Source organism: Aquarana catesbeiana, linkage group LG07 (assembly GCF_042186555.1).
Source record: "Aquarana catesbeiana isolate 2022-GZ linkage group LG07, ASM4218655v1, whole genome shotgun sequence".
Lineage (NCBI taxonomy): Eukaryota > Metazoa > Chordata > Amphibia > Anura > Ranidae > Aquarana > Aquarana catesbeiana.
The window spans coordinates 28,109,416-28,135,302 of NC_133330.1; the positions used below are offsets into that span (position 1 = coordinate 28,109,416).

The following is a 25,887-nucleotide window of genomic DNA, read 5'->3' on the forward strand; positions in this document are numbered from 1 at the left end:
GTTAGAATGCGTGGAGGATTTGCAACGTGCATTTATCTCATGGCTTTTTTTATTTAATTTTTTGTTTTTTTATTTATGGGGTATACCTCCAAACATGTTGCGTCTGATGGTGAACCGTAAGAAATGACATTTGAAGTGCATGAATAGAAACTTGAAAAGTTGTGCAAATTAAGAAAAATGTTGACAAGTAAAAATTATTGCGTCGTTCTTTTGTAGCACAGTATGAAAATTTAGAACAAACACCGCACAGCTGGAGCTGCTGGTTCCACAATAAAATGTATAGATTATAGCGCCGGGCTCGTGCGGACCTCCGAGGCTCGAGTGTCAGGCTTCTGTGAATATCGCTTTGTGCTGTATTCATTGAGGCCGTTTCTCATTTTTCTTCCCGACGCCTGAAAGAAAATCGATGCCTCTGAGTCCGGGAGGAGCGGGCGGACTCTTGTACTTAGCAGAAGAATAGTTTTATGTTTTCTTCCTTATGATGAATAACTGAGCAAAAATGACATCTGAATTCTCTTTTCTCCACTAGGATTTTTTTTCCCTTCTTATCTCTCTTGGTGTTTAATTATTATTTGCTTTAGAATTTTCTGCAGTATTGGCCGAGCCAACCTGAATAAATATACTTTGTGTTTCTGTTTTTCGTCTGTTTTAAAGGTTTACATGTATAGGTCTGTATAAATGAATGTACAGCTTTCAAAATGATGTTGAAATACAGTTTAAGGCTCGGTTCGCATACGAGCCGCATGCGGTTACAGCAGGGGGTCCGGTGCGTGCTGGTTCACCGTTTCAGGTCCATTTTCAGCCCGAATTTCGAGCTGAATTCAGACCTGAAATGGACCAAAAGACGCACTGGACCTGCTGCGGTGATATCTGAACCGGCTCCATAGAGAGCCGGTCAAAATCTCCTGCTATTGCAAATTGGATGCGGAGATCCCGCATTCCAATTCGCAATGGTGTAAACCCAGCCTAAAGTATGGGCTGTGATGTTAGGCCCCATTCACAGCCTGAGGCTACAAAACTCTGGAGGGGGAAAAAAATCAATTATTCTCTATGGAGATGGTTCACATCTCCACTCCAAAACTCCTGAAGCCAGAAGATCCAAAATGCCTGAAGCCAGAAGCTCCAAAACGCCTGAAGCCAGAAGATCCAAAATGCCTGAAGCCAGAAGCTCCAAAACTCCTGAAGCCAGAAGCTCCAAAACGCCTGAAGCCAGAAGCTCCAAAATGCCTGAAGCTCAAACAAGCTCTGGAACTTTTTGTTAGGCAGATTTGGGTGTTTTTCTGCTTTTTACATTGGGGACCTTTTCACCTGTACAAAATCGTGGCAAAATTGCGGCAAAAACGTCGTAAGGCCCCATTCACACCTGAGTGTGGCGTTTTTGAGCTTTTTCCGGTGTTTTGTTGCACGTATTTGCGCGTTTCCATGCAGCGTTTTCTGGCGTTCTTGAGCTTTGGTGTTTTTTTTTATTAGCCAATAGGAAAAATGATCATCTGTTTCATCATTTGTTGCTATGTTGTCATCTGCTTCCTGCTCCAAAAACGCCCAAATCTGCCCGATTTGAGCGACAAAAAAGGGTCCAGAACTTGTTTGAGCTTCAGGCGTAGGGCTTCAGGCGACTTGGAGTGGAGATGTGAACCATCTCTATAGAGAACAATGGATTTTTTTCCCCTCCAGCGTTTTGTAGCTTGAGGCTTCAAGCTACAAAATGCTCAGGTGTGAATGGGGCCTAAAAAAACGCGGTAAAATTGTGCGGCTTTCAGCCTGAAACTGCTACGCTTAGGTGTGAATGGGACCTTACCCGTAGCAATAAAGGTCCTACCTAAGAACATGCACGGCAATGGGTTTGATTTACTAAAACTGGAGAGTGCAGAATCTGGTGCAGGTGTGCATGGCAGCCAATCAGCTTTAATCTCAGCTAGTTCAATTATGCTTTGACAAAAAACCTGGAAGCTGAATGGTTTTTATGCAGAGCTGTACCAGATTTTGTACTCTCTGGTTTTAATAAATCAACCTCAATGTGTCTATTACTACCAGTAGCTGTTAGCAGAAAACATACACACCCACTGCCCACATCCCATAATACAGTGACCAGGACCTATCAGGTTCAATTACTCGTTCATTTTAGAGTGTATCCGTTTCTATAGGCACAATCCAACCACCCTTGGGGCAAGCTCTTGGAGGAGCGCTTTGTTGTCTTGTAAGCTTGGCTTTTCAACCTGCTTAATCAATTGTCCACTAGGGCTGGTCAGATTCTGGGACAACCCAGAGATATGAGTAGGGTTGCCACCTCATCCCGTTAAACCCGAACACATATGAATTACACAGGTTCTGAGGCTAATGAAATGCAGATAAGGCACCAAGTGCGTTTAATTACCACCTTAATCAGCCACAGAACCTGTGTAATTAATATGTGTTCGGGTTTTAAAGGGATGAGGTGGCAACCCTAGATATGAGATTATCACCCAATCCAGTAAAAAAGGGACAGCCTGGGTGACGCATCATCTTGTGTTTGTGGGTACCCTAAAGCTGGGTAAAGAACTTTGTTAGAAAATAGTTTTTTGTAAAATGTTCGATTGATATCTAATGCCGCGTACACACGAGCGGACTTTACGGCAGACTTTGCCCGGCGGACGGGATTTCGTCAGACAATTTGATCGTGTGTGGGCTCCAGCGGACTTTGTTTTCTCAAAAGTTGGACGGACTTAGATTTGAAACATGTTTTAAATCAATCCGTCGAAATCGAGTCCGGTCGAAAAGTCCGCTCGTCTGTATGCTAGTTCGACGGACAAAAAGCCACGCTAGGGCAGCTATTGGCTACTGGCTATGAACTTCCTTGTTTTAGTCCGGTCATACGTCATCACGTACGAATTCAATGGACTTTGGTGGATTGTGTGTAGGCAAGTCCGTTCATTCAGAAAGTCCGTCGTAAAGTCTGTCGAAAAGTCCGCCGAGCAAAGTCTGCCGAAAAGTCCGCTCGTGTGTACACGGCATAAGAGTTAAATGGGATGATTAAACTATCAGTTTGGATCAGAATGAGTGAATAAATTCAGGGGCAAGGATGGAAAAGGTTTCTTGAATGTTAACAAATGCTGAATTCTCTCCCGGCTGAGAAAAATCATAACTAGCCTTATGCACATACACTTAGGCCCCTTTCACACTGGGGCGGTGGGGGCGTCGGCAGTACAACAGCGCTATTTTTAGCGCTGCTGTACCGTCGTTCTTGTAGCGGTATTCGGCCGCTAGCGGTTCGGTTTTAACCCCCGCTGGCGGCCGAAAAAGGGTTAAATGCGCTCGTACAGCGCGGCTATAGCCGCGGTATTACCGCGGTATAGCCGCGCTGTCCCATTGATTTCAATGGGCAGGAGCGGTTTAGGAGCGGTGAATACACCGCTCCTTCCCCGCTCCAAAGAAGCGGCTCGCAGGACTTTTTTTACCGTCCTGCGAGCGCACCGCTTCAGTGTGAAAGCCCTCGAGCTTTCACACTGAACAAACAGCGGAGGCTGTTTAGGGGCGTTTTTCAGGCGGTATTTTTAGCGCAATACCGCCTGAAAACCGCTCCAGTGTGAAAGGGGCCTTATCAAAGTTAAAGCGGAAGTAGAACATTCCTTCTATGGAAATTGAGACATTGACATTGTACTCGAAGGGAAAGTCATTCGAAATGAGTCAAGTCCGTGAAGGCACTATCAAATCACTGGACGAGCAATTTTTATGCTTTCGTTCACACTAAATTCTACAGGTGTTGGCTTTAATCTAGATACTTGATGGAATTTGGTTCTTGTCAACATACAGTGCCTTGAAAAAATATTCATACCCCTCGAAAATTTTCCACATTTTGTCATGTTACAACCAAAAACGTAAATGTATTTTTTTTTTTCCTTCCACTTCGCAATTATGTGCCACTTTGTCACGTAAAATCCCAATAAAATACGTTTACATTTTTGGTTGTAACATGACAAAATTCCAGGGGTATGAATACTTTTTCAAGGCACTGTAACTATTGAAGCAAACAACCCTGTGTTAAATAATTTTGTAGAAAAAGTAAAGCATTGTCCTCCCTTTTTTCGGTCTGAAATCATAGAAGTGTGTTACCCAAAAAAAAAGGACATGCTTTTTCTTAAACATTACAACGCCATAAGATGTTCCTCTTTCCTAGTGTCTGCTTTGTAAATGAATCTTATGCCGCGTACACACGAGCGGACTTTACGGCAGACTTTGCCCGCCGGACTTTTCGACGGGCTTTATGACGGACTTTCCGAATGAACAAACTTGCCTACACACAATCCACCAAAGTCCGTTGAATTCGTACATGATGACGTACGACCGGACTAAAACAAGGAAGTTCATAGCCAGTAGCCAATAGCTGCCCTAGCGTGGCTTTTTGTCCGTCAAACTAGCATACAGACGAGCGGACTTTTCGACCGGAGTCGAGTTCGACGGATAGATTTAAAACATGTTTCAAATCAAAGTCCATCCAACTTTTGAGAAAACAAAGTCCGCTTTAGCCCACACACGATCGAAATGTCCAACGAAATCCCGTCCACCGGGTAAAGTCTGCCGTAAAGTCCGCTCGTGTGTACGCGGCATAAGTTCGATCTCTTCCATGGAAAGGCTAAAAACTAGCTGGTTGGGCTCCACTGCACATTATTTAAAATCTAAATTTAGTTGGTTATTACTGCCAAAACAGTTTTTTTTTTTAAGCTTTGTTTGATTGCCGGAAAGCTTATTCAAATGTCAGTTCCTTCTTTTTCTGAAAAATTCTAGTAGCTACATCCACTAAAATTCTTTATTCCTTCTATCTTCTGCTGCCATTATAATGCCGAATAATAGTGTCATAGATTAATTGTCCATAATATAGTGGTCTCCAAACTATGGCCCGGGGGCTGATGGGGCTCTTTGCTTGTCTTTATCAGGCTGTTGAGGCACTATTCCTCCCATTGACACCAACAACGGGGCACTATTCCTTCCCCTGGTACCAATTATGGGACACTATTCCTCCCCACTGACACCAATTATGGGGCACTATAACTTTCTCTGGTACCTATTATGGGGCACTATTCCTCCCACTGACACCAATTATGGGGCACTATTACTTCCCCTGGTACCAATTATGGGGCACTATTCCTCCCACTGACACTAGTTATGGGGCACTATTACTTCACCTGGTACCAATTATGGGGCACTATTCCTCCCACTGACACCAGTTATGGGGCACTATTACTTCCCCTGGTACCAATTATGGGGCACTATTCCTCCCACTGACACCAATGATGGGGCACTATTACTTCCCCTGGCACCAATTATGGGGCACTAATTCCTCCCACTGACACCAATTATGGGGCACTTTTACTTCCCCTGGTACCAATGAACGGGCACAATTTCTCCGTTTCTCCCACCGATGCCAACAATGGGGGCACTATTCCTCTCACTGATACCAATGATGGGTCACTATTTCTATTGTTTACTCTGGACATTTTCTACTCTCACTGGCCACAGTTCGGCCCCTAGAGTCTGAAGGACAGTAGACTGGCCCTTTGTTTAGAAAGTTTGGAGACCCCTGATATAGACACAAACAGTTTAGAAGTTCACCATCCGAAGATTCACTCCTTCACTGTATTCTTGTTGTTAAGGGCTGAGACACAAACTAGTGAGGGCAAGCTACCTGCTGAATCCTCAAGGAGATAAGAAAAATAGCCAGAGGGTGTTTAAACCAACCAGTGCCAATCCAGAAAGGATATTTCAATTGGCCTTTAAATGTTGATGATACTTTTTAGGTTCTCACTTTTTATGTCAAAGATGTCGATATGTCCAAAAACATTTTTCATTTTTTTTCTTTTGCAGATGGGATCCATAGTGTGACAGCTCAATGTGTCCTACGTGTTCTCATAATCACTGAGGACATGTTATCCAACAGTATCACCGTCCGCCTAGAGAACATGTCTCAAGAACGCTTTCTGTCCCCCCTCTTGACCAGCTTTTTGGAAGGGGTCTCCACTGTGTTGTCCACCCCAAAGGAAGACATCTTCATCTTCAACATCCAGAACGACACTGATGTAGAAGGATCCATCCTCAATGTCAGCTTTTCCGCTCTTGTACCCCAGGGGGATCGCTCCCAGTTCTTCAGCTCCGAGGACCTTCAGGAACAGCTCTACATGAAAAGGATGACGCTGACCTCTGCCTCCATGCTGGAGGTTCTACCCTTCGATGACAACGTCTGTCTTCGGGAACCTTGTGAAAATTACATGAAGTGTATATCTGTTCTAAAATTTGACAGCTCGGCCCCTTTCATCGCCTCCGAGTCCATCCTTTTTCGCCCTATTCATCCCATCACCGGTCTGCGCTGCCGCTGCCCTCAGGGCTTTACTGGGGATTATTGTGAAACCGAGATAAATCTCTGTTACTCCAGCCCGTGTCAGAATGGAGGAATGTGCGTCAGAACAGAAGGCGGGTACACCTGTATCTGCAAAGAACGCTTTACAGGTTAGTGCTTTTTATCACTTTTATTGCTTTTATTATTGCTATGGGCACCAGGCTTGGGTCATGCCATCCTTGTGTCCTGTATTTTTACCAGAATAACAATTTTTTATGTGTTTGTGCAATTTTCCATAAAGTTCAGCACTACTTACCTTTTAATTACGGTTCCATGACAGGAAGTAAAGTGGTTTGCATGGCAGGGATCACCGATATGTGACCATCTCCCCCCTTTTGGCCTTACTCCTGGTGTTGGGTTCTGCTTGGTTCTGCTTCATTTCATAAACTCAAGGTTTTAAGTATGTACTGTTGCTGTTAATCGAAGTGTGAACTTTTACTTCCTAAAACTTCCTGATGACTTCTAGAGTTTGAAAGATTGGCTTCTGAGTTTTACATTTATTTTTTCACCCCTGATTAATATGATTGTAGTTATTATGCCAAAACAAGTGATATATTGCAGCTTAAAGTGGTTCTAAAGCCTCAGGTTTTTTTTTTACCTTAATGGATTGTATGCATTAGGGTAGGGGTAGGCAACCTTAAAGAGGTGGAAATCTACCTGAACAACATGGGAGAAGTCATAGGTCACCGGGCACAGTGTTGCCTTCTCACACCAGTTAAATCTCTAATTGCCCTACTACCATGTTGCAATCCTGGCAATCATAGATTTAAATCAGGTGGTGAGGAGGCAACATATCGCCTCCTCACCACCTGTCAAACACACTTGCTATTCAGAGGGGCAGAAGTGCCTGCTGCACTTGTGAGCGAGCCCTTGGTTGCATTTGGCAGCAGCACCCTTCGGGCTCGTTCACACGTAAAGTGGGAGTTGGTAAAACCCTGCGGTTGAGTCTTGGTTTTACTGCCTCCAATCCCTACCCCCTTTAGCTGCTGAGACAGCAGCCAAAGGTCTACATATGCCGCAGCAGTTATTAAGCCCCCTGTTGCTTTTGGTGGGTGCTACTGCATGCCAATCGTGACCCATTTAAGTAAATGTGGCCACTCTGCAAGTGCCCCGCAACTGCATGCTTCTGCGGGGTCCAGGTGGTGAGAAAGCAACACAATGCTGCCTGCTTTAACCCCTTGTTTGCGGTACTGCACAAGGTTGCAGGGCACTTACAGAGTGGCCTCATTCACTTGAATGGGTCATGTTTGGCAGGTTCTAAATGCCCACTAACCATGACAGGGTGTATAACTCCTGCTGCAGCTGTGACATGTGTACACCTGTGGCCACTGCAGTTAAAGGGGGTGCGGTTGGGGCGGGGGTGATGGGAACCAGACGGCCGCACTGTCGGATCCTTTCTCAGGCAAACCGGTGCTAACGGTAAGCCCCAGAAGCACCAGCGAGAGGGGGCGGCTTTGGAAACCAGCCTGAGCAACTCATGAGCCGCTTGGACAGGTTTCCTGAGAAATTCGGCCGCCTGCCGAAACCACTTGCAGACTGCAAGGTATATATATATATATATATATATATATATATATATATATATATATAGTGAATAAAATAAAGAAATGGTCGAACTCCGAATATCCAACAAACTTGCTTGATGTACCTTTATTGTCAAAAGCGTATCAGACAAACACAGGACAAGCAGTTGACATGTTTCGCAAGCAATAGCTTGCTTGTCCACAATAGCAATAGCTTGCTTGTTGGTTGTGAACAAGCAAAAGCTATTGCTTGCGAAACATGTCGGCCGAGAAATTTCAACGCGACTTCAACGTGATTTCAGGGAATGCCGGTCCAAACTTGAAGTCTATGGACCTCGACTCGCATGAAAGTCGGACCAAAGTAGTACAGGGACTACTCTGAAGTCGGCACGACTTGAAGTCGCACATATATGAACGGTACTCATTGGAAATCATGAGGAACGACTTGTCATGTGACTTTGCAGTCCTAAGTCGCATGACAAGTCACACAAGTGTAAAAGGGGCCTTTAGGATCTGCTAAAAAGCTATATATCCTTATGGCCATAATAACAGGTAACTGTAAAAGGTAACGTAATAAAAAAGTAAAAAATACCCTAAAACAGAACTGTATAGATAAAAAAAGGCATAAGGCACCAAATCTTGGTATTGTTAGTGCCAATGTGTTTGTAATATTATAATCCTACATATCCATAGCTAGACCAAGAATCCCATTTTCTATAAAAGACAGGCATGGTATCCATAATAGTATAATGCACACGCTCCAAAGATGAATGGTCTCAGTACTTGGTCCCATGGGACCTCAGAGGAGCGCAAGTGTAGAGCAATTGCCCAGTGAACTACACTAAATAAAATATGAGCCAGGTTTTGGAATGGGGGTTGGGGACACCTCTGGTAGCTTAGCAGAAAATAGGCACATCTGAAAGGTCAGAGTCACTTGCGTTCCTTTGATTTGAGCAACCTTGGTGGAGACTTTCTGCAGCTCCAGAAAATATGGAGATAAGTGCCTCTAAAACAGTTTTCTGGAACCGAGGGGTAAAAAAACCTATGTAATTTGGTCCGTGTATAATACCACCCAGTGTAGAGTTTCACCACCGTTTCCTTCACTGCCATAGACTTTGCACATCTATGCATATTGGAAACCCAACCAATCTTCAGGAGAAATATCCTGACCCGTCTTCTCCTCCCAGGCGAGCATCGCTGAAGATTTAGTGGGGAGATCTTTTTCATTAAGGTATTGGTACATAATGGAAATTGTGCCCTTGTCCCTGGAGGAAGATCTGCACAGGTGCTCAAAAGTGCTAGCTGTGTTTGTCACTTCCAGCGTGTAATGGGTGGAAAGGAAAATGCCTGATTTGTGCTTAGCTGGAAGGAGGAAAAAGAGCAAATTGGGGGTTCTCACCGCTTGTTTGAACCCCTTGATCGCCGCACTAGCGCTCCACAACCACGTGCATTGCACACAGTTGCTGGGCACTTGCAGTTCACTTGAATGGGTCACATTTAGCGGGCGCTATGCCTACCGAAAGTGATAGGGGTGTATAATTCCTCCTAGAGCAGTGGCATGTGCACATGCCTCTTCAAGCTAAAGGGGGGTATCGGTTGGGGACCATTAAAAGCCCGGCTGGACTGCAGGGTTTTACCACACCCAACCGCTAGTGTGAACAAGCCCTTAGAGTCTTGGAATATCTTTTTAGTGCCACTGCTATGACTTATGATGACCCCCTTGGCACACACTGACACACAGAGTGTCACTGGGATGGGAAATGAAAGAAAAAAAAAATCCCCATCAGCGATATAGGGAGCTATTAAAACTTGATGGAGGTTCACACACTAGAATGGGCAGAGGTTGGATTTAAAGATCTGTAGATCCAGAAGTTATATTTTACCTTTCGGTAGATAGCAAGGTAAAGGGCAACTCCAGGATTTTTCTTTAACCACCTGAATATCAGCATAATAAATCCCCCTTGCTTTCCAGGTCTCCTATTCTTCTGGGGGCTAATGTGGCAATACTCACCTTCACTTCTCAGCTTCCCCCTACAGTACTTCTTTGCACCACAAGAGGTCCTCAGTCTTCCAGGTTGAATGACACCCAGTGCCATTTATCCTGATGGATTGAAGGTATATTGTAAGTACAGGGTGTCATGTATCCGCTTTCTGAAGGGGTATCGTTGCGGTGCCCAGAACTCACAGTGTAATAATGCAAAGAATGGTTAAGACGTCAGTGGTGCTGCCTGCATTATTGAGCACCTTCCGCTTGCGGGAGAAGATCTGAAGTGGAAAAAAACCCTGTGTGTATGTGAATGACCTGAAAAACACATAAAATACACACAGGGGTCCTCAGGGGGGTCCTGGGGGGAAGAGCCTGAAGTTGAGCTTTAAACTGTATGGTAACTTCTTATTTGTCCTTTGGAGCAGAAGACAACCCTGAGCGGATGTGATTGACCTGAAAAACACATAAAATACCCTCAGGGTCCCTCAAGGTGCCCACAGGGGTCTTCAAGGGGGTCATGTGGGGGGAAGAGCCTGAAGTTGAGCTTTAAACTGTATGGTAGCTTCTTCTTTGTCCTTTGGAGCAGAAGACAACCCCGAGCGTATGTGAATGACCTGAAAAACACAGGGATACCCACACCCACAGGGGTCTTCAAGAAGGGTTTTGAGGGGAGGATCCTGAAATTGTGCTTTAAACTTTATAATAGTTTCTGCCCCCACAGGGGTCTTCAAGGGGGTCTTGGGGGAGGAGCCTTAAGCTGGGCTTTAAACTGTATGATAGTTTCTCCCCCACAGGGGTCCTTGGGGGATGGAGTCTGAAGTTGGGCTTTAAACTGTATGTTAGCTTCTCCTCCACAGAGGCCCTCAAGGTTTTTTGTAGGGGGAAGAGCCTTAAGTTGGGCTTTAAACTGTATAATAGCTTCTCCCCCACAGGGTTCCTCAAGGGGGTCTTGCTAGGCAAAAGCCGAAGTTGGGCTTTAACCTGTATAATAGTTTCTCCACCACATGGATCCTCAGTGGAGTCCTTTGGGGAGGAGTCTGAAGTTGGGCTTTAAACTGTATGATAGTTTCAACCCCACAGGGGTCCTTGGGGGGGAATGGAGCCTAAAGTTGAGCTTTAAACTGTATGTTAGCTTCTCCCCCACAGGGGTCCTCAAGATTTTTTTGGGTGGGGGGCGCTTAAGTTGGGCTTTAAACTGTATAATAGTTTCTCCCCCACAGGGTTCCTCAGGGGGGTCTTACTAGGGAGAAGTCTGAAGTTGGGCTTTAACCTGTATAATAGTTTCTCCACCACATGGGTCCTCAGTGGAGTCCTTTGGGGAGGAGTCTGAAGTTGGGCTTTAAACTGTATGATAGTTTCTCTCCCACAGGGGTCCTTGTGGGGATGGAGCCTAAAGGTGGGCTTTAAACTGTATGTTAGCTTCTCTCCAACAGGGGTCCTCAAGGTTTTTTTGGGGAGAGGAGCCTGAAATTGGGCTTTAAACTGTATAATAGTTTCTCCCCCACAGGGGTCCTCAAGGGGGTCTTGCGGGAGAAGTCTGAAGTTGGGCTTTAAACTGTATAATAGTTTCTCCCCCACAGGGTTCCTCAAGGGGGGCTTGCTAGGGAAAAGTCTGAAGTTGGGCTTTAACCTGTATAATAGTTTCTCCACCACATGGGTCCTCAGTGGAGTCCTTTGGGGAGGAGTCTGAAGTTGGGCTTTAAACTGTATGATAGTTTCTCCCCCAAAGCGGTCCTTGGGGGGGATGGAGCCTAAAGTTGGGCTTTAAACTGTATTTTAGCCTCTCCCCCACAGGGGTCCTCAAGGTTTTTTCGCGGGAGGGGGGGGGAGCCTGAAATTGGGCTTTAAACTGTATAATAGTTTCTCCCCCACAGGGGTCCTCAAGGGGGTCTTGCGGGAGAAGTCTGAAGTTGGGCTTTAAACTGTATAATAGTTTCTTCACCACAGGGGTCCTCAGTGGCATCCCTGGGGAGAGGAGTCTGAAGTTGGGCTTTAAACTATGATAACTCTAAGGAATTGTAGACTTCACCCACCAGCACAGCACTATAATTATAGGTTTCATTCGTTGTGTTGGATTTTCCATTTCTATATTTCAGACTCCATGGCAGGAAGCAGAGTTGGGCTTTAAACTGTATAATAGCTTCTCCCCCACAGGGTTCCTCAAGGGGGTCTTGCTAGGCAAAAGCCGAAGTTGGGCTTTAACCTGTATAATAGTTTCTCCACCACATGGATCCTCAGTGGAGTCCTTTGGGGAGGAGTCTGAAGTTGGGCTTTAAACTGTATGATAGTTTCAACCCCACAGGGGTCCTTGGGGGGGAATGGAGCCTAAAGTTGAGCTTTAAACTGTATGTTAGCTTCTCCCCCACAGGGGTCCTCAAGATTTTTTTGGGTGGGGGGCGCTTAAGTTGGGCTTTAAACTGTATAATAGTTTCTCCCCCACAGGGTTCCTCAGGGGGGTCTTACTAGGGAGAAGTCTGAAGTTGGGCTTTAACCTGTATAATAGTTTCTCCACCACATGGGTCCTCAGTGGAGTCCTTTGGGGAGGAGTCTGAAGTTGGGCTTTAAACTGTATGATAGTTTCTCTCCCACAGGGGTCCTTGTGGGGATGGAGCCTAAAGGTGGGCTTTAAACTGTATGTTAGCTTCTCTCCAACAGGGGTCCTCAAGGTTTTTTTGGGGAGAGGAGCCTGAAATTGGGCTTTAAACTGTATAATAGTTTCTCCCCCACAGGGGTCCTCAAGGGGGTCTTGCGGGAGAAGTCTGAAGTTGGGCTTTAAACTGTATAATAGTTTCTCCCCCACAGGGTTCCTCAAGGGGGGCTTGCTAGGGAAAAGTCTGAAGTTGGGCTTTAACCTGTATAATAGTTTCTCCACCACATGGGTCCTCAGTGGAGTCCTTTGGGGAGGAGTCTGAAGTTGGGCTTTAAACTGTATGATAGTTTCTCCCCCAAAGCGGTCCTTGGGGGGGATGGAGCCTAAAGTTGGGCTTTAAACTGTATTTTAGCCTCTCCCCCACAGGGGTCCTCAAGGTTTTTTCGCGGGAGGGGGGGGGGAGCCTGAAATTGGGCTTTAAACTGTATAATAGTTTCTCCCCCACAGGGGTCCTCAAGGGGGTCTTGCGGGAGAAGTCTGAAGTTGGGCTTTAAACTGTATAATAGTTTCTTCACCACAGGGGTCCTCAGTGGCATCCCTGGGGAGAGGAGTCTGAAGTTGGGCTTTAAACTATGATAACTCTAAGGAATTGTAGACTTCACCCACCAGCACAGCACTATAATTATAGGTTTCATTCGTTGTGTTGGATTTTCCATTTCTATATTTCAGACTCCATGGCAGGAAGCAGAGTTGTGTGTCCCTCTAAACCAAGCCACATGGCAACGCATGTTTGAGCCCACCAAGCCGCAGCTAAAATACGTCTAATTAAAATGCCAAATTCCATCCGTCACTCAATTAATCCTGCACATTTAGCCGTTCGCTTGGCTGCGTGAAAGGATGATTCTTTGTTTTTTTTGTTTTCTGTAAATACACATTAGAAAACAGCAGAATGTTTAACCAGGATGTGTATCTAGATTGCGTTCTCTTAAGCCGAGCTCTCCAAACAACGAAGATCCTATAGCGGCAGCGGCGGAGCCCGTCTCCCCCGGGATAGGCTCGAATCGCCGACAGTGAAGCCAACAGGTGCTGTAGCACAATTCTCTCCTGTTTACCCACTGTTAGCCTGTTTACCTTCCTGATGCCGGCGAGCGCACAGAATTCTAAGCAGCTCTCTGGGAATCGGTCTGCCGGAGAATAGAGAAGCAAAACCAAGTCATGAAATGAATGCGCAGAGACGTCCCGGCTGGATTTGTGCTTGGAGAACAATTGACTGGAGTTGGAGAGAAGGTAATAAAACACCTGTTTTTTTTTTTTGCCTTGGACCTTTAAAGCGGATCTAAACCCATGCTTTAATGGTTTCCCAAAACTGCTCCAAAAGCGGAACTAAAGCCATCAATTTAACAGTTTCATAAAACATTTACATTCCCGGCATTGCTGTCATACTTGCTTGTGCTCCCAATTAAACTGTCAAACCAGCAAATGACTGGAGTCATAACTGATCACATGTGCAGCACCATGGCATTTGCAGGTGAAACAGAGGCCAAGATGGCAGCTTCCTTGGCTGAAAAGGATAGGGGGGGTGGTTTAGTTCCGCTTTAAGGCATGCCATGAATGATAACTGTCACTGCTGCATGTGCTCTCAACCGAACTGGCAAACCATCAAATGGCTGGTGTCATACCTGATTACATGTGCAGCACCATGGCAACTGTAGATCAAACAGAGGCCAAATGGCAGCTTTCTTGGATGTAAAGGATAGGGGGGTTTAGTTCCTCTTCAAAGAGAAACTTTACCTCTTTTCATCGACCGCCACCCGGCCCTTTAAGAGTTCTAAAATCCGGGAGGTGGAGGTGGGCATTCAGGTATTCAGGTCATGTGACCACTTGTGATTGGCTGTCACAGCGGCCACATGTTTAGAAAGCTCCCGATCGCAAGTATGCATCGGGACCTCTCTGGTACCCTCCGGCTACCGAGCGCACTCTCAGCGTTGGTAAGGAAAGGATAACAGTGATTGGTTCACGGTGCCAACATCCAAATATGTAGATATAGAGAAAAAGGGGTTCCCCTTGGGGTAGGACTTTAACGGCACTTGGATAAATGTAACAAATCAATTAGATCGAAAAAATATTCATATATTTTATTGAAAATACATAGATAAAACATGGATAATGGAGTGTACATGGCAGCCATTACTGATGATGCATTAGTTACAGACAGGTGGTAAATGAGATTTATCCTTTACCCAACGCGTTTCGGGGTCTACTAGAGATACTCCTTTCTCAGGGGTAGAAAGGTCCTTTGGGGTGATGGCGGTTTCCTGTGGCCATGTTGTGCTTCTTGATGTTGTTTTTAATCCTATGGAGTGTGCTATAAGCGTTTGTAAATGCAATAGATATATGTTTTGGAATTCTATTGGTAATGACATGTATAGGCATTGACTGTTTGTACTTATTTTATAGAGTTTCTATATCCTATCTACCCCTGAGGAAGGAGTATCTCTAGTAGACTCTGAAATGCGTTGGTTGAAAGATAAATCATTTATCACCTGTCTGTAACTATTGCATCATCAGTAATGCCTGCCATGTACACTCCATTATCTATGTTATCCATGTTTTTATCTATGTATTTTCAATAAAATATATGATTATTCATTCTATCTAATTGATTTTTTACATTTATCCAAGTGCCGTTAAAGTTCTACCCCAAGGGGAACGCCCTTTTCTCTATCTCAACATGGTAAGGTGCTTTAACAGGGCCGCATATATGCGTGCGGCCGACGTCAAGGGGTTAAACTAAACTCCGTCTAATAATTGTCCCTGTATGGTAATAAAGAAAAGATTCTTCCCAGACCATGGGGCCCATCGTCGTCTTCCTTGCAGCCAAAGCTCTACTTGCTCCGTTCCACTCTCATGCCTTCATCTTGAAATAATCCTGCGCATGAACAGACATGTCACAAGTCTCTGCCAGGTCCTGAATACTTGGAAGAAACCATCAGCATGTCTGCGCATTGGGATCCCCTTGCCCGTGCGCAGACATGCCAGGCATGGGCTCTTGTGGTGCCCATGTGCCCCTTACCAAAAACTGCACTAACTAAAAATATCCTCATCAGGCCTCTCCCCTTGATGATGCCTGTGTAGGAGAACCGCGTTGGGGGGGGGCCAGATACGTGACGTCATCACGCACGCTGATGTCGGGCAGTGCCGGTTATTGCATAACGCTGTCGTATCTTCTGTTCCTGTAAGTGCAATTTTAATAAATTTGATTTCTGGTTTTTAAATACTACACTATGGGATTCGTCCTTTTATTTACATCTCTGTTGAGAGTGGCATTTTAGGAGTACTGTGTTATTCGCGGTGGTGTTATGGCTGCAAAGCAGCCAGGTGCATGGTGATTTCTTTGAGGGATCCAACTATTTGGTAAGGAGTGAGTAACACCAGTGGGAGGTGTTTTGGAGCACTTTTGTTTGCCGTGCCAACACCATTTTAACACGGGATGCTTTACGCTGATTAACCACTTCAGTCCCTTAATATTTTACCCCCTTAATGACCAGGCCATTTTTTGCGATACTGCACTGCGTTATTTTAACTGAAAATTGTGCGGTCGTGCGACGCTGTACCTGAATCCCGCAAACAGAGCTTTCTTTTGGTGGTACTTGATCATCTCTGCGTTTTTAAAGCGGAGTTCCACCCAAAAATGGAACTTCCGCTTTTCTGGTTCCTCCCCCCCTCTGGTGTCACATTTGGCAACTTTCAGGGGGGAGGGGGGAGCAGATACCTGTCTAATACAGGTATTTTGCTCCCACTTCCGGGCATAGATACCCGAGCCAACCGCGGGTGTCTACGCCACTTCCAGCGCCTTCTTCTCCCCCCCGCTGTCTTCTGGGAGACACACAGGTCCCAGAAGACAGCAGGGACCAGTGAGATAGCGTAGTGCGAGTCGCACATGCACAGTAGGGAACCGCTTCACTTCCTGATTCCCTTACCGAAAATGGCGGCGGCAGCACCTGAGAGCCGAGGGACAGATCGGCTTTGGGTGCCGACATCGCGGGCACCCTGGACAGGTAAGCGTCCATATTTTAAAAGTCAGCAGCTGCAGTATTTGTAGCTGCTGGCTTTTATAAAAAATAAAAATTGGCGGACCTCCGCTTTCACACAGGATCCATCTATTCTGTACTGACAGTGCGCCGTTCTGTCTGTGTACCGATCAGTGGGTGCCGGTGAAGATTGAGCCAGCGGGACCTGCTGATCGGCTCCCATTGTGTAGAATCACAGCGGGAACGAGCCTCCGGCATTGTGCAATTCGGGCACGCTACCCGGAAGTGCAGGATCACGTATATATATATATATATATATATATATATATATATATATATATATATATGTGATCCTGCACAGTGCGATCGCCCTAGAGGAGTACTTCCATTAACACGCTTCCTGTCCTAGAGTGACGCTCATTTTACTGTATCTATGAATAAATAGTGTTGTTGTCACCATAGGACAGGACTATAGAACACCCATCCCTCTCTTCTGTATGTGCGTTGTGGTGTTCTGCATTGCTAAAATTAAAGTGTTACTAAACCCACAAAGGTAAAATCAGTCTGTATATGCAGTAAAGCATGCTTGTTATACTCACTGTGGAAACTAAGGGGTTAATCCTCTGCATTGTGTAAAAAGACTGTTTGATTCTGTCTTCTTAGATCCTCCCCTTCCTCCACTGTCCCCAGTCGATCTCCTTATAGTACAGAGCCTTGGGGTCACTCTGCACATGCTCAGTTTGGTGTGTATTGCTAGAGAGTTTTTTCTTGGGAGTGTGCATGTGATCAGCATTTTCCAGACAGAGAATCAGGAGTCCGGCAGTCTCATAGGACAATCAGAGGAGAATGAAAATTCCTCCTAAAAGCTTTAGCCAGACACTGATAGAAATCACAAGACGGTTATATACTGCTGAGGAGAAAAGGTATTTAGCAGTTTATATTTACTAAAATGATTGCATTTCCATGTTCTGTGTACTGTGGGACACCAGATATAGTGATTGCAGGGCCCTTGGTTTAGTAACACTTTAACCTCTTGCTGACCAGCCTCCGTCATTATACTGCAGCAGGTTGGCCGAGCTGCGCAAACCACCGCAGGTGTATGTCGGCCGCTTTAAGAGCTATAGGGGGTGCACGCCCACGGCTGGACTCTGGAGCCGATGCATGTGGCCGGCAGCCGCGATGTCAGCCAGTGACCCGCGATCGCTCCTCAGAGAGCCAGAACGGGGATCTGTCAATGTAAACAGACAGATCCCCAATCTGTCAGGGGAGTAGAGAGAGATCTGCTGTTCCTAGTGATCAGGAACAGCGATCTCTCACTACTCCCAGTCAGTCCCCTCCCCCCACAGTTAGAAACACCTCCCTAGGGAACACTTAACCCCTTGATCGACTCCTACTGTTAACCCCTTTCCCTGGCAGTGGCTATTTTTAGCTCTGATCGCTGTATACATGTCAATGTCAGTGTGTGTAAACAGACAAATCCGGTTCTGTCAGGGGAGAGGCGACAGATCATGTGTTCCTAAGTAGGAACAACATCTCTCTTCTCCTCTAGTCAGCCCCCCCCCCACCCCCCACAGTTAGGAGCACACATAGGGAACACAGTAAACCCCTTGATCGCCCCCTAGTGTTAATCCCTTCCCTGCCAGTGACATTTATACAATAATCGGTGGCTATTTTTAGCTCTGATCGTTGTATAAATGTCACTGGTCCCAAAAAAGTGTCAAAATGTCCGATCCCGCTAAAAATCACTGATCGCCGCCATTACTAGTTAAAAAAAAATTATAATAAAAATGCCATAAATCTATCCCCTATTTTGTTGACGCTATAACTTTTGTACAAACCAAATAATATACACTTATTGCGATTTTTTTTTTTTTTACCAAAAATATGTAGAAGAATACATATTGGCCTAAACTGATGAAGAAATTTGTTTTTTTTACATTTTTTTTTTTCAATATTTATTATAGAAAAAAGTAAAAAATGTTTTTTTTCAAAATTGTTGCTCTTTTTTTGTTTATAGCGAGGTGATCAAATACCACCAAAAGAAAGCTCTATTTGTGGGGGAAAAAAGGACGTAAATTTTGTTTGTGTACAACATCGCACGACCGCGCAATTGTCAGTTAAAGCGACGCAGGGCCGTATCGCAAAAAATGGCCTGGTCATTAAGGGGGAAAATCTTCCAGGGCTGGAGTGGTTAATGCTGATTGAAAGTGTTTAGTCCCACATTGGGCCCTGATGAAGGGGGTAAGACTTGGCCCCCTGGAACGCGGCTCTTTTGCTTGGTCTTCTGTTCAATCTGACATTGGAATAAATTTAGAGGAAATCATCCAATGGAGACATCTGCAATCTAAGGGAAATTCCCTTCACGTTTTAGGAATTTCCTTTAACTTCCTGTTGCATCTCTGGGACAGGAAGCAAAGGGAAGATGCCCCAATGGTACACAGACAGCAAAAAAGAAACTGACAGAAACCACTTCAATACCGGGCACTTTCCCCCCTTCCTGCCCAGGCCAATTTTCAGCTTTCAGTGCTGTCACTTTTTAAATGACAAGTGCGCGGTCATGCTACATTGCACCCAAACTAAATTTTATAATTTTGTTCCCACAAATAGACAAATAGAGCTTTCTTTTGGTGGTATTTAATCACCTCTGGGGTTTTTATTTTTTACTAAACAAATAAAAAAAGACCGATTTTTTTTTTTTTTTTAATTATTATTCATTTATTTTTGTTTTTGTTATAAAATTGTGTAAATAAGTAAGTTTTCTCCTTCAGTGCCGGTTCACACTGCTGCGCTGCGAATTTGTTCTGTTTTTTTGTCCTGTGTGAGGTGCGATTTTACAGCGAATTTACCACGATTTTAACGCGATTTTACCGCGAATTTCAGGAGTTGGTCATAGCTGCGATTGATGTTCTAGCCAATGGAATCATAATGGAAAAAGAAAAAAGGTGTTAACTTACTGTGTATTTCCTGGTTTTTGTGGAGAGTAGTGTGGTGGAATTCGCACATATCTGAACCAACAATGCGATTCCAGAACGATTTACATTGATGTCTATCGAGGCTAAATTCGCAACGCAACGCAGTAAACTCGCACAAGACCCTTTTTTTTATCGCATCGCATTCGTAGGGGAATCGCAACGCATGTATGTGAACGACGGTCATTGAAAACAATGACTTTATGGATGACATGCGAATTTAGAATGTTTTTGACGCATCAAATTCGTTATGAACTCGCATCAGTGTGAACCGGCACTCACTGATGAGCACTGATAAGCTGCACTGATAAGGCGGCACCAATAAGGTGGCACCAATGAGATGGCACTGATGGGCAATGACGATGGGCACTGATAGGCGGCACTGATGGGCACTGATAGGCAGCACTGATAGGTGGCACTGATATGCGGCACTGATGGGCATTGATAGGCGACACTGATGGGCATTGAAAGGCTGCACTGATGGGTACTTATGGGTGGCACTGATAGGCGGCACTGATGGGCATTGATGGGCACTGATGGCTGGCACTGGATTTCACTGATAGGCATCACTGGTGGCACTGGCACTGGTAGGCATTTTTCACTGGCACTGATTGGCATTTCCCTGGTGGTCTAGGGTGGCATACCTGGTGGTCCAGTGTGGTGGCCATCCCTGGTGGTCCTGGCGGCATCCTGGTGGTCCTGGGCGGGCATCCGAGGGGGGGGGGGGGCTGCGCTGATAAACAATCAGCACAGACCCCCCTGTCAGGAGAGCAGCCGATCGGCTCTCCTCTACTCGCGTCTGTGAGGAAAAGCCGATCACCGGCTCTTCCTGTTTACATCGTGACTGCCGATCACGTGGTAAAAAGTCTCTGTCAGAGACTCTTTACCTAGATCGGAGTTGCGGTGTGTCAGACTGACACTCCGCAACAACGATCGCCGTGATGGCTTGATATCCTGAGAACATCATATGACGTCCGGTCAGGATATCGCAACCACTTTGCCGACGTCATATTGCTATATGGCGGGCGGCAAATGGGTAAAGAACCTAAAAGCATAACCTTTTTCTTTTTAGTTTTGGATAAAGAGATGTATAAGACCCCCTGTCATGTTTTTATTGCTGTCTGCGTCCTCAGTTAGGAAGATTCACCCCCTCTATTTGTCCTGTTTACCGTTATCACCAAGAATGAAGGTGAAAGTGACCAATCACAGCACAGCCGGGGGCACCAGCCGTGTGTGGCGCCCTCTACCCGGAAAAACAGACTCACGTATCTGTACGTGATTGTGTGCTGCCGGCCCGCACTGTAGCAGTAAAGCTGTAATGGTACTGCAGGGGCCCAACCATTAGCAACACGCTAATTTGCATGATGTGAGAACGCCCCTGATTTTGCACACGTTCCTGCAGTGCACAGATGTGAATGAGGACTTGCGGTTCCCAACATGACCAGAGAAGAGTAATGACTGCCTGGGTCAAGTAGCTTGCTCACCTGTGAAAAATCCTTAAACCCCGTCCTGCTGGGAACACAAAGCGTTCGCGGAGAAAGTCGATACGTTTCTGCTTCAGATCTCTCCGAGAGCCACACGCCGCCATTTATTTCTTCGAAACACCAGACATATTTAGGAATAAAGAAAGTTTTTTTCGTATTTTAAAATGCTCCTGACCTTAACCCGCTTAAACTCTCTCTTTAACCCTTCTTAAGCGCCCGGCCCTCTCAGTCTCCCGGATTCCACCCCGTTGCGCTCCACTGCCGGCTTCCAGCAGAACGCGGGATTAAAGGAATGTGTTCCTCGTTGCCGAACATTTCCATTTTGATTCCTTGAGGAATGTCTTGTGGTTGAGAAAGATAAAGGATTATTAATTTAAAACCCAGGCTTGTGAGACTGACAGCACCGGCCGTATTAATGTGTTTCTCTTTCCAGTCTTTGCTCGGGCAACTTTTCAATTAACTCGTCCACTGCTGCCACTGCTTTGGTAGGCGTTATGAGTAGCGGGTAAATCCTGCATTGGGGTGATGTCATTTCGGAGCTGGTCCACGTTTCGGAGTTTAGGCTGTTTAAGGCACGAGGCAATAATAACAGTGGGGGGGGGGGGATTATTTATTGCAGTGGAGTTATCTTAAAGAGGACCTGTCCCCTGTTTAGAGGATCACCTCCAACCTTCCCTTCAGTCTTGCACAGTTGTACCGGCTAATGAAATTGCTTACTCTGATTTCACTGTACACTGTGAGCTACTCACAGTGTGCATTAGAAGCTGCAGTAAGCCAGATAGAACCTACCTGGGGTCCAGCATTATCTATCCCCCTTCCCCCTGGATCACCCTGCTGCCTTATACACACAATGCTCTGGCTCTCTGCCCCCCTTCCCCCTGGATCACACTGCTGCCTTATACACACAATGCTCCGGCTCTCTGCCCCCCCTCCCCCTGGATCACACTGCTGCCTTATACATACAATGCTCCCGCTCTCTGCCCCCCCTCCCCCTGGATCACACTGCTGCCTTATACACACAATGCTCTGGCTCTCTGCCCCCCCCTGATCACACTGCTACCTTATACACACACGCAATGCTGTGGATCTCTGCCCCCCTCCCCCTGGATCACACTGCTGCCTTATACACACAATGCTCCGGCTCTCTGCCCCCCCTCCCCCTGGATCACACTGCTGCCTTATACATACAATGCTCCCGCTCTCTGCCCCCCCTCCCCCTGGATCACACTGCTGCCTTATACACACAATGCTCTGGCTCTCTGCCCCCCCCTGATCACACTGCTACCTTATACACACACGCAATGCTGTGGATCTCTGCCCCCCTCCCCCTGGATCACACTGCTGCCTTATACACACAATGCTCCGGCTCTCTGCCCCCCTCCCCCTGAATCACACTGCTGCTTTATACACACAATGCTCCGACTCTCTGCCCCCCCCTCCCCCTGGATCACACTGCTGCTTTATACACACACACAATGCTCCCGCTCTCTGACCCCCTCCCCCTGGATCACACTGCGGCCTTATACACACAATGTTCTCGCTCTCTGCCCCCCCGGATCACACTGCTGCCTTATACACACAATGCTCCCGCTCTCTGCCCCCCCTTCCCCTGGATCACACTGCTGCCTTATACACACACACAATGCTCCCACTCTCTGCCCCCCCCCCCGACCACACTGCTGCCTTATACACACAATGTTCCCGCTCTCTGCCCCCCTCCCTCTGGATCACACTGTTGCCTTATACACACAATGCTGTATGTCAGCTTCTTTAACCACTTCCCACCCGGCCTATAACAGAATGACAGCCGGGAAGTAGTTCTGTTAACCTGACTGGGCGTCATATGACGTCCAGCAGGATAACATTCCGGCGCGCGCGCGCGCACGCTGCATCTCCGATCGTGATAAGAAGCCTCTGTCAGAGGCTTCTTACCATGTGATCAGCTGTGACCACACCAGGAAGTGCTGGTAAACGGCACATTGATTATCAGCACAGCCCTATCAGATGTGCCAAAAATGTACCCAGTCAGTGCCCCCTCAGGATCGCCTATCAGTGCCCAAAAAAGATCCAATCAGTGCCATATAGTGCCCACCACAGTGCCAGTCAGTGCCCATCACATTGCCAATCAGTGCCCTCAGTAACACCTGTCAAAACCTCATCAGTACCTCATCATCAGTGCCACCTGCCAGTGCCACCTGTCAATGCCAGTCAGTACCGCCTATCAGCGCCGCCTATCAGTGCCAATCAGTGCCGCCTGTCAGTGACCATCACAGCCACTTGTCAGTGCCCATCTGTGCCACCTGTCAGTGCCACCTATCAGTGCCCATCAGTGCTGCATATCAGTGCCGCCTATCAGTGCCCATCAATTCTACATATTAGTGCCTCCTCATCAGTGCCCATCAGTGCCAACTCATCAGTGCCCATCACTGCCGCCTCTGTGCCAGTCAGTGAAGGAAAAAACAAAATTTTATAACCGAAACGAAGAAAAACTTTTTTTTTTTCAAAAATTTCAGTCTTTTTTAGTTGGTTTAGCAATAAATAAAAACCGCAGAGGTGATCAAATACCACCAAAATAAAGCTCTATTTGTGGCAAGAAAATGATAAAAATGTAGTTTGAGTACAGCGTTGTATGACTGCGCAATTGTCATTCGAACTGCGACAGCTCTGAAAGCTAAAACTTTTCCTGGGCAGGAAGGGGCAAAAATGCCTGGTATTGAAGTGGTTAAGCAGGATAGCAGGCACGCGCATGTGTCCGCTGCACTGCGGGGGTGCCGATGCGAGTGGCCGGCGGTCACGGGCACGAGAGCCAGAACAGGGACGTGTGTGTGTGTGTAAACTGTGAGCTGCCATCTCTTATAGTCAGCCCCCTCCCCCCACAGTTAGAACACACACTAGGAAACACAGTTAACCCCTTGATCGTCTCCTAGTGTTAGCCCCTTCCCTGCCAGTGACATTTACACAGTAATCAGTGCATTTTTATAGCACTGATCGCTGTATAATTGTCAATGGTCCCAAAAATGTGTCAAAAGTGCCCTATGTGTCCGCCATAATGTCGCAGTCCCGATAAAAATCGCAGATCGCCGCCATTACTATTAAAAAAAAAAAAAAAAATGCCATAAATCTATCCCCTTTTTTGGAGACGCTATAAATTTGCGCAAACCAATCAATATACGCTTATTGCGATTTTTATTACCAAAAATATATAGAATACATATCGGCCTAAACTGAGGAAAAAATTTGCATTTTTTAAAAAAAAATGGGGATATTTATTATACCAAAAAGTACAAAATATTGTGTTTTTTTAAAAATGTCGCTCTTTTTTTGTTTATAGCACAAAAAATAAAAACTGCAGAGATGATCAAATACCACCAAAAGAAAGCTCTATTTGTGGGGAAAAAAAGGACGTCAATTTTGTTTGGGTACAACGTCGCACGACCGCACAATTGTCAGTTAAAGCGACGCAGTGCCGAATCGCAAAAAATGGCCCGGTCATTGAGCAGCCAAATCTTCCGGGGCTGAAGTGGTTAAAGTCTTGTTTTTTTTTTTGTTTTAACAAATATGTTATGCTTACCTCCTCTGTGCAGTTTGTTTTGCACAGAGCAGCCCAGATCCTCCTCTTCTCGGGTCCCTCTTTTCTGCTCCTGGCCCCTCCCTCCTGTCGAGTGCCCCTACAGTCAGCAGCTTCCTATGGGGGCACTGGAGCAGAGTCACAGCTCCGTGTGTACATTCAGACACGGAGACACAGTAGTGGCTGTAACTCAAAGTCAATAAGCCAATCAGGGGAGAGAGGGGGCGGGGCTAGGTCGGGGCTCCGTGTCTGAATGGACACAGGGAGCCCAGACCTAGCCCTGCCCCCTCTCTCCCCTGATTGGCTGATTGACTTTTCTTTACAGCCACGAGACCCAATGACACCGCTACTGTGTCTCAGCCAATCAGAAGGAGTGTCCTGGACGGCTTAGACATTCGTGGACATCGCTTGAGAGAGATGGGGTTCAGGTAAGTAATTAGGGGGGTGCTGGGGTGGCTGCTGCACACAGGTTTTTTTTTTTTATTTTAATGCATAGAGATAAAAAAAGCCTTCTGCCTTTACAACTCCTTCAAATCAAATCCACCCTGCTAGAACACCTGTCGGGTTTTTATTACTGCCTGTGTCCCCATTAGGGACATTCGCTCTAGTTGTCCTGTTTACCATGATCACCGAGAGAGAAACTGAAAGACAATCCCAAATTTTGGTTTGCCACCAGAACAGGGGCAGAAGAGGGGAAATCTTCCAGTGGGGACACTAGTTTCAAAGATTCTCTCAATTTGAGGGTTTTCCTTTCACTTCCTGCTTTGGCTATGGGACAGGAAGTGAGGGGAAATCTCCCCAATGGGACACTGATACCTAAAAACCCGACAGGGGTTATAACCCCTCATTACTCTATCCAAAAAAAAAAAAAAAAAAAAGCTTTGGCTTTTAGTTCTAGTTTAATATAAAATGGCAAATCTCCCAGCAAATAAAGCTGAACACATTCTAGTGGTGCCTTTTTTTTCCCCTTGTGGTATTATAATGAGACAGAGACGTATAGGTGGGAGATTTGAGTGTCGCAGATCTATAGGAGCCAAGCAGAGAATGGAGAGGAGCGAGGGTGGTCCCTTGGAGAGGACGTATCAGCGTCATTGATGTCCCAGCGGAACTCGCCGGCGCTCTGTTTTTTCATGCAGAAGAGAAAGATTAAACGATTTGTTTCCCCTCGTATCTCTCTGGGCGATGTGGAGGGAGATACATGTGTCTTTTAAGGGGAAAAACAGCCTTCCCATTTATCAGGCATATAAGCGATTATCTGGCGTGGGGCCGGGTAATAAATTATTCTGCTCAGACGACAGCACTTCCACCATGCAGGATTTAAAGAGGACTGCAAAAAACTGGTCTCCCTGCCACCAACCTCTTTTCCCA

At 46.1% G+C, this 25,887-nt stretch overlaps 1 protein-coding gene across 1 annotated transcript in view; it reads left to right on the forward strand.

Moving 5' to 3' along the window:
* The window catches only part of CELSR3 (cadherin EGF LAG seven-pass G-type receptor 3), a 263,963-nt gene that overhangs the window by 68,719 nt on the left and 169,357 nt on the right, over positions 1–25,887 (forward strand). The window contains exon 2 of the mRNA XM_073591845.1: positions 5,839–6,477. Coding sequence (XP_073447946.1) covers positions 5,839–6,477 — 639 coding nt within the window. The remainder of the gene's footprint in view (positions 1–5,838; positions 6,478–25,887) is intronic.